The sequence below is a fragment of the Rhododendron vialii genome, chromosome 3a, assembly GCF_030253575.1.
Source record: "Rhododendron vialii isolate Sample 1 chromosome 3a, ASM3025357v1".
NCBI lineage: Eukaryota > Viridiplantae > Streptophyta > Magnoliopsida > Ericales > Ericaceae > Rhododendron > Rhododendron vialii.
In genome coordinates, this window is record NC_080559.1 from 9684424 (window position 1) to 9694422 (window position 9999).

Consider the following 9999-nt stretch of genomic DNA (forward strand, 5'->3'; position numbering starts at 1 on the left):
TGAACGATCTGAGCTTATCCATCTATTACTCTACAATTGGAATAAACTTTAATCAATATATCCAACTAATCTGACTTCTTCCATAATAAATTTTGCATTTACGGCAGATCAATAAAATCAACGACATTGATCATTGCAAATCTCATTTTACATTTCATAAGAATCACACAGGAGCATATTTGTGACTTGTATTTTCTCAGGTTGTATTCCGACTTATTTAGTTTCTATTTTGATTCAGTTAGGGATTCTTGGTTGTTAAATTTGTTGACCTTTTCAAAAAAAACAAAACAAGTTGCCCGTTATGGGTGTATCACATCCGACATGTGGCTGAACATGTAACGTCCTCACGGATGAAATGCTAAAAAATACTCTCATTTACCACAAGAGGTTATTAAGTACTATTAGAGCAATGCTTCAATCGTCACAATATGTCACATGTCAATTTGTCTCCTCAAATACCAACACGAAGGTCATGGATCTCAAATATTTATCAATCCCAACACATATAGTGGGTATTTGCAAAAAATTATTTTGATTAATTTTTATATTCTAATTAAATCAATCTAGAATGTTTGTCAAAAATCTACAAAACGAATTTTTAGAATCTACATATTTTGAAAAAATGAAAGAAATTTTCAAAATTTCAAAGCTGGATTTGGATAGATTTTGGAATGCAACAACACTAATTTTCAAAAAAAGAATGAAATTCTCATAATTTCACAGCTCCAACAAACAAGTTTCACAAGTACTACTAAAATTTAAAATTCATAATCTGCAGCAAAATCTGAAACTAAAATCTAAAATTTCTATCCACTATTATCACAAACACACCCTTAGAGTTCCACGTGACCTTACTCCAAGAGCAATTAATAATTGTTCCATTTAATTATTCACCGCTCTCAGAGACCAGAGTATCATGTGGCATTGTCTACGTAGTACCCCTAACCATTTGCGTTGAGATAAAATTTTGCAGAAGTACGATACTATCATTCACTTTTGTTAGGTAACCGAGAAAAAATATCCCACGTTGTATAATAGCGATCCTATAATATTTGTATAGAGTACATGGCAATGCGACATCTCAATATGAGAGTATTAATATTGAATAATAACCGAAAGAAGGCGTGCACCAAATCCCGTATAAAAATCCCTCAGATTCTCAACAATTCCCCTCCGGCCTCCACTCTCTCTCTCTCTCTCTCATCCCACTTTCCTTTTCCTCTCTCTATCTCTGATGGAGAAGCAAAATCTCCTCTTCATCTTTTCGATCTCCTCGTGTTTCTTCCTCTTTCCTCTTCTCTCAGGTATACGCACACGCTTACTTGTTCACGTTTTGCTTCCCCTGTTTTATTGCAGTTATTTCATGAGAGTATAAATCACTTCTTAAACAAAATACTCCTGCCTTTTTATTTTTTTTTAATTATCACGCACTTTCTCGAAAAAAAGAAGAAGAAGTTCATATTGTTGTAGATTCTTGTTCCGAAACCGTCAATGAACACTGGGTTTCTCGTGCTTTCTTAGAGAAAAACACAGAATCTGCTAAAATTGTGATAAAACAGGGCCTGAAATCGGATTAGTGTTTTACAGTCATTTTTTTACCAGTATGTACGTACGCTTGTGCAGAAATTCGGGGCGTGCAAGGTTCTGCTTCTCACCACCACCACAGCCACGGCGGCCACCGCGGTCTATACGGGTTTCGCCCGACGACGCTTTTCGTGTTCGGGGACTCGTATGCTGACACAGGCAACAACCGAAAATCAGTGGCTAACTCGTGGAAGGTTCCCTATGGCATCACATTCCCCGGCAAACCCGCCGGTCGTTTCTCCGACGGTCGTGTCCTCACCGATTATCTCGGTACCCACTCCTCATCTCCTTGTCTATGTGTATAGTACTGTATATACACGCGAGCTATATTACATGGATCCTTTTAATTGAAGTAAATGACTTGTATCACCCGTACCAGACATTCGAAATAAGGTACGGAATCGGTGTCCGGCAATATGTGGTTAGACATTCACATAACAAGCATATTTGCAATTCAGATTTATCCTAAATTGTGCATCTGAGCTCGTTTATTTCGCATGAAATATCCCAAGACAATTACAAAATACCATTTCGATAGCTAAACAGTATGCACCATGTACTCTCGTGTATTTAACAGACAGGTTCAAACGTTACCAACCAAACCGGCTCTCGCTAGAAAAACCTAGACCATACTAGACAGCCGACAAAAACACAAGAAGATAGTGCAATGAGTATTGTTACATTACTAATATTAATTGCATGAGTACTTTATAAATTGATCATCATCATGTTATTGTGCTTTATCTTTTGCTTTTGTCTATCTAATGTAAAAGATTGGTTTTATGCTTTACTGAAACTGATGATGTTCTGTTAAGCGTATAGTGGGTGGTGGGCCTCTCTCTCACTTTCCCGTTCCTATCATGGTGTATGAGTTGTATGGTTTCGTCTTTAACTGGGGCCTGTAAAATCTCCATTATTGCGTCCTCCTTTCGTTCTCTACCATCTTCTTTTCTCTCTCTTTCTGTCTCTCTGTTCATGGTCAGTTGACTCGGTTCTTTTTCTATTTTACTCAAACTCCAGTTCAGAAAATTTAATGTTTGAAACGGACGTCGTTGAAAAACGGCCAGGAGGGGATCCTGTCGTGTATTAATGGGAACGATGTCCCGTATCCAGTTTTATTAGAACTGTTTTATTATGGGCTCAATCCGATCCAGTTTTGGTCTTAATTTGTGGACTCAGGATAGGCCCGCAATATCGATCGAAACCATTTATTTTGCAGAGCTGGTTCAATTGGTTTACTACGTGCGTACAAAAGTTAGTTTAATTGAGTATAAATATTAGGCAGATAACCAAACCAAATTTGTATGAAAAAAAAACTGGGCAATTTAAGTTTGAAATTGATATTCGCGCTCCCTTTTTTACTGATGGCGCTGAAGTTATTAGTAACTTCATAATGAACAAAATGAAGCGCTATCAGTAAAAAAGAAAGCAGGAATATCAATGTCCTTCTAGTTTCAAATTATTTTTGTCGTTCCATTTTTTTGGGTACAAATTTATGTGTGTGTCTATATACAATCAATGCTAATGTTTTATTCGGAAGACTAACACGAGGAGCTTTGCAAGATAAATGGTTTCAGTCATCGAAGTGGGCCCATGATGCTCCCACAAAAGCTGAAATTGGACCCGACAAGGCCATAATGAAATTGGATCGGAGATACCCTAGTATTAATGAACAACAGTGCTGTATTTGAAAATTGATTTTCGCGCTCTACTTTTTATTGATGGCGCTCTATTTTTAACGTAAAATTACTAGTAACTTTATGAACAAAATAGAGCGCTATCATTGAAGTACGAATAGCAATTTTCGTTGTATTTAACCTCGATAGGTCTCTTCTACTTTTGAAAAATGAATGGTCAGAATGACTATGAGAATGAACAAGAAGACAACCTATGCTCGAGTATATATGATTGTTGATCTCTGACTAATTAGATATTTTGAACAAGTAAAATATAAACGACAGATCTTGAATGACCCAACCGAGGTGTACTGCGATTCTGTAGCACTTAAGGGCTCGTTTGGACGAGGAATAAGAATTAAGAATATTATTTATGAAAAGAAATAAAATAATAGGAGGTACGGAGTATTGATTAATTAATGTGATGTTTTTGTACTTCGTTGACCGTCCAATAAACTCCTTTCGCTGGTACGCTTTTTTTTCTTCAAATCTTTTGCTATGTGTAAAAGTCATTGGCCAAGTAAAAGTTAAGTTATCTATTTTTCATCACATTTCATTGTCGAAATCTCTTTCGCCCACTGCCATGATTCCACAAAATCCGTTCTGTTTATTCATCAACTCCCCATATATTGCCCACCACTAATTATTAATATAGTAATATATTGAAATGGCATAAATCACGTTATTTAAGCAATAACTGAAAGAGCTTAGTCGAGGTGCGAGCAAACTGGCTCGGACATCCGGTTATAAAAAAAAAAAAATTGGAAGAGCTTAGGAAATGCTCTAATTACTGCAATCTTGATGTGCCTCCATAACGTACGAGAGTTCAAGAAAAATGGGACCCTTTATGGCTTATCTAGGGTCCAACTTTCATGACCGGACTCATATTTTGTTGAGTTAATCGTGTTAATTGGTTAGTCAAGTTGATTAGATGTAGATAGTTATATGAACGTAATATATATTCTTAAGAGTTCAATTTCTTCAAGAAAAATGTGACCAAACATATAAATTATCGATGTCCGATAAGACTTATTTCAACTAAACTTGTAAAATGAATGACTCATATCGGGGTCAACAAACTCTAGGCGGGTCCACCTCCCCCTCAGAGCAAGCCTAGTACGAGTATACGCTGCCTTTTTGAACTGTCATTGTTTTCTGGGTGTTTCTAATTCTTTGTACTGCTTTTACACATAAACAGCTAAATATCTGGGGTTGAAGTCTCCAATACCATACAGATGGAGAAAATATGCACCAGATCGGCTGAGGTATGGGATAAACTTTGCGTACGGAGGGACAGGGGTTTTCAAGACCCTGGTTTTGGACCCAAACATGACTACCCAAATTGATTTCTTCCAAAACCTCATCAACGACTCCGTGTACAACAAAGGGGACCTTCAATCCTCCTTGGCTCTCCTTAGCATCGCTGGTAACGACTACGGTGCTTTCCTCAGCAAAGGCGGCACTGCCCAGGTAAATTCAATTCGCTAAACAAATCGCGATTCATTGAAGCAATCGTGAAGCATATGAAACTGCAAAAAAAAAAATTCCTGGTATCGGTAGTTGCATGATAATCAAACACATTGTTTTAGACTGTTTATATCTTGAGCGTCTATTGTTTCGGAATTAATATGCGTTGTTTCGTGACTTTTATTGTCCAATCAACATCGTTCTCTGCAGAAATGATTAGCTTGACAATGTCTTGAATATCAACGGGTTGGATCGTCCACGTGGTTTTCTAGCGGGATCACAATGGGCTAACTAAAAAGTGAAGTCTAGAATTTAGAAATTAACGTGCACGTCTTCATTAACTGTTGATGGGTGAGTTTGCTCTCCGCACAATGGATTACAGTTCAATTATTAGGGTCAGATCTCAAGAAAATAAGTAATCTCTTGTGAATATCTTAATCCCTGCTTGGATTGTCTGTCTTTGACCGGTTTGGAGAGAGAATTAGTTGAGATACGTGTGAGCTGATCCAGACATCTCTCGAGATCGAAAAAAAAAAGGATATAGAAAAGAAAAAAAAAAGCCAGAACTCATAAGAAGCCGATATTTATGTGGGTTAGGTCAAAGTGTTGAGCTAATTGACAGATATTACCACGAAATTGGTCCTTTTTGTCGTCCAAAATTGATACAGTTCAGTAGTATGATTAGCAACTACGGTAGGAGGGAGTTTTTTTGTTTGTTTGTGTCCATTCTCACTGGGCTGGATCCCATTGGGTGGGCCATCAGGCGTCATGTTCTCCTTGGTAGTACATGTCAGTCATCACTGACCCACTACTACCTGACGCCCTGTTCTACAAACAAAGCAGTACAAGATGCTTGGAATCCCAGGAAAGGGACAAGGGTAATACTCAGAAATCATTCTAAAGAAAGTCTACTATCACCGCTCTTTTTCAATGCTTCTTCACCGCTCTTAATTTCATTGTCAAAAGGTATTTTGCATGATTCGAATTTTAAAAAACTCTTATAGGAAGAGTTTCAGGGAAGAGTTTTTGGAAGAGTTTGTTTTAAATCTGGACCATTGATTACTGAGACGGACAATAAGATTGCGGGGGAGTAGTGAAGCAGAGCGGTGAGGTAGCACCGGTGATCATTCTAACCCGTTCCAGAATGATAAATAAATACTTATTTTTTAAGAAAGCAATTTCAAGCTCAAAAATTATGTGTTTACGCAGATAATTTTTCTATCATTATGGATCTTGTTCGATAAATCTCATTGAGATCTTTAATATGGTGCAAAAAAATTTGAAAATTTATTTTTATTTACCTTATTTTTTAGTTTGAAAATGTGAAATAAGCTACTTATTTTTTAAGAAAATTTTTGGAACAGAAAATACCCCGACCAATTACCTCGAAAACACCCCAAAAAGAAAAATCGATGGCTAAGATTTTCCGTGATGTGAATCTGAATCATTGAGCTATCTTTTGGCGGCATTTTCAGGATAATTTGGCTGGATACGTAGCACTGCTCTTGTAATAATGTTGGTGACAACGTCTCTGGTCGTACAAAGTTTCAGGGCAGAGCTTAATTTGTGTGGCGTTTGGACCTTGGGAAGACTGGGTTCTGTAGACTCTGCACCCGAGCGTCAGAATTGGAGCTGTTTTATTTTGTTGAAAATATATTCAACGCTGCTACAGAAATCGATGCCAGCCACTGATCAGGCTTACTGTTGGTCATGCGCGGTCCACTCTGAGCTTTGCACAGATGATTCAAGCAATTTTAAAATTAAAAATTGAGTGGATTCACGAGAAATCAGCTTCATCCGATATGTGTAAATGCTTGATCTAATCTTTCCATTTTTTATCCAATCTTCCCAAATTTTTCCAATTTTTCAAAAATGAAAAGATTTGATCGAGCACTTACACATCAGATGGAGTTGATTTCTTGCGGTCCCACTCTGTTTTTTATCTTAAAATTATTAAACGGCTTAGATCATCTGTACAGGGTCCGGATTGGGCCCCACGTGGCCGTCAGTATGCTTGGTTGGTGGGCGGCATTGATTTCTTTACTTTTCAAAATATATTAGGGTACTCATACAAATCAACACAACCGGGTATTGTAAAAGAACGTTTACCAAACATCCAATTTTATCTCAAAATTCAAGCTAAATTGTAAAGCAAAATTAGATGTTTCAAAAATTCTTTTACAAATATCCATTTGAGCTTATTTTACAAGCAGAACATAAGTAAAATGCAAGTTGAGTGGAGTGCAGTTGACCTCCCTTGCATATTCTCATGCACATGAGTAGGATTCGATTCTCGTAAGCCCTATCCCCAAGTCCCATAAAATAGTGAAGATTATAATTAACGAGTGAAAAAAAAAAAAACCATAAGCAAAATATTTTAAAAAAATTAGTGATTCTAATTATCTTTATAACCCGACGGGCCTGTAGTAATTTGTGTGTATAAATCTGAGCCGTTCATTCTTTTTTCATAGATACTTTCATATTTGCTTTTGCATGTATCATAGCATTTCTGAAAATGGAATCCGAAGATGTGGGTTAGGTGTAACCATTTCTCATCCAAGAATTCTAGGCTCCTGTCTTTTCTTTGATTTCTTCTTTTGTTTTTTTGTGCATGTCTTTTCTTGGATTTCACCGGCCCAGTATTTTTTGAACCACGGAAATGCAAGACACCATGTAACATTAAAAAAAAAAAAAAAAAAGAAGGTAAAACGATAGAGATATTTTATGAAGCACCAAACATATTTAGAGGAGGACGCGTATTTTTGTCGGACAAGTTGAAGATATATTACGCTCTAGGGACATGTTGAACTACGTGTAAGACAGTCACGTTGCGTAACCATTAAATCTTACTGGAGTATTTTTTTTTTTATGGTGGGAGATGCCGGGATAATACAGTGAGGACACGCATGGGCACATATCAGGGTAGATTCGCACAATTTAAAAGCATTTTTCGAGATAGGATAACCACATTCTTGAGGATGGTGAATAATGTGTCAAAATTGTATCGATATCCAAAAAAAATGTACTGATATCTGTAGCATTATATTAATATCTGTGAAATGAGTGTTGAGATTCTAACTTGTTTGACATTACATGCATATTATCCACGGCAGGGTAAATGGTGGTTAGCAAGACCCAGTATGTATTATTTCAAATTCTAATGTTTAGGCCCACACTCAGTCCGGTTCTTGTAGTGGGCCTTGCCGGTACTCTCAGAAATATTGGGCCGGAAATCCAGTGGGCTCAAGGAGAACCCATTTCCTTGTTATCAAGATGGGCTTTTGTGTTAAGTGGTTTACTTCCCTGTTTTCCATTTTCATATCCTAGTTTCTAATTTCTGTGTTAGGTTCCATTCTTGTAAACTTAGTTAGTAGCAGTATTTTATTTTATGTTTTTTTTTTTTCGTCTTTTGTGAATTTTTGTTAGATTCGAGTGATATTTTTTGGATTAATAATCCGCCTCAACGATAAGAGTCTAAAAAGTACAAAATTGTGACCGAAAACAAAGCAAAAAATGTTCACTAAAGACAACCAAAAAAAGTATCAAACAACTGTCTTATTCGTTTAAAGTTTCGAAAAGTAAAAAATACCAAAGTTCCAAACTTATAAGTTTACAAAACGCAACCTTAGTAATTTAATGATGTACAGTCTACAGCACAGTTTTCATTTGGTAGTTAGTATTTGGCCAAAATAACTAAAGAACACATTTGCTTGTGCCTTCTAATATAAAAACATGCTCTGGATCTGTAATAATAAATCAACTTCTTTTTTTTTTCTCTACAGAAACTGCATTCCTATCAATCGATAAAATTTATTCTGTTTCTTTCGAGGTTCCAAATTTTCGGGAATAGTTTGAGGTAGAACTAATATGGTCGGCTGGCAATGTTCGAACCTCTCTCCAGGATTTCCCGGCCTTCATCGCTCGTGTAGTCAACCAAATTGCCACGAACTTGAAACGAATTCACGACATGGGAGTGAGAAAGGTGGCCGTGACGGCTCTGCAGCCCTTGGGATGCCTCCCCCGGAGCACCGTCCTCAACTCCTTCCAGCAATGCAACGCGACTGAAAACACCGCCGTGGATCTCCACAACTTGTTACTGCAGCAAGCAGTGGCAAAACTCAACAATGAGAGCAAGCTGGACCCGAAGGCATTTGTCATCCTTGATCTTTATGGCTCGTTCTCTCAAGTGCTCAAAACCAAAGGAGAGTACTTAGGTAATTGATCACTCTTTCATCTACTACTTGTCACGGGAGATGACACACATAAAAAATCGCTTAGATCCAGACAGGGCTCTCGAAAGCTCACTTAAAAGTATTTCCTCTTTTCCCAGTACGAATGATCTATATAACGTCCTAGGCAAAAATCGAAGCCGATTCTCTGCTAATATATATACTATGTTACAATCCAAAACAATTCGGACTACATGGTGTATATATATACACCATTTCATCGACTGAAAAGAAGCTCGATCCTTGATGATTTACACCAAAACTGACAATAACTTGTTCCTAAATTACAGGAAGTGTGAAGTTTGAGACGCCGTTGAAGCCATGTTGTATGGGTATGAGTAGCAAATACAACTGTGGGAGCGTGGATGAGAAAGGAGCTAAGATGTACACTGTATGTAAGAACCCAGAGGGTGCATTCTTCTGGGACATGGTGCACCCGACCCAAGCCGGATGGCGCGCGGTGTACATGTCTTTGAAATCCACTCTTGAACAAATTAAATGACCGGGCTTGGCAATAAGTTATATTGAGTTTTAGTAGTCTCCTCCTCTTTCTCTCTTTCACCTCTTTCCCTCTTTCATTTGTTATTGATTTTGTAACAAGCTTCTTTTGAAGTTTTTTTTTTTTTTACTTGTACTACGTACGTGCGACGATGAAGCATATGAAAAATGGTTCCTCGTAAAGCTTATTTGCTTTAGTTCTAAGCATATGAAAAACATCCAAAAGGACAACAAATTAATACACCGTGCGTGCATTCTAAGACACTAATCTCCCGTCCAGTGGGCTTTACTGTCCGATTCGGATCGGTCAGCCATTTTCTGACAAACATGAACATGTTAGAAATCATGTCCATCGGATGTCATTGAATACACGATCGGAACACATTTATTTCAGGAGAAAATACATACCCACACTGGATTGGAACCCCTCTCATCCATTTGTCCAAAATAAATGTGTTCCGATCGTGTATTGAACGATATCTGATGGACAGAATTTTATCACGGTTACGCGTCTCGACGAGATCTACAATATGAACGAATCCGAT

At 37.4% G+C, this 9999-nt stretch overlaps 1 protein-coding gene across 1 annotated transcript; it reads left to right on the plus strand.

The window, feature by feature from the left end:
- Positions 1-1083: 1083 nt before the first annotated feature.
- On the plus strand, positions 1084-9637 carry LOC131319174 (GDSL esterase/lipase At5g03610-like). Its single transcript, XM_058349325.1, has 5 exons — positions 1084-1304; positions 1624-1854; positions 4459-4730; positions 8629-8941; positions 9247-9637. Exons 1-5 carry the CDS (start codon positions 1235-1237, stop codon positions 9456-9458), a joined length of 1098 nt encoding a protein of 365 aa, XP_058205308.1. The 5' UTR covers positions 1084-1234; the 3' UTR covers positions 9459-9637.
- Positions 9638-9999: the final 362 nt, after the last annotated feature.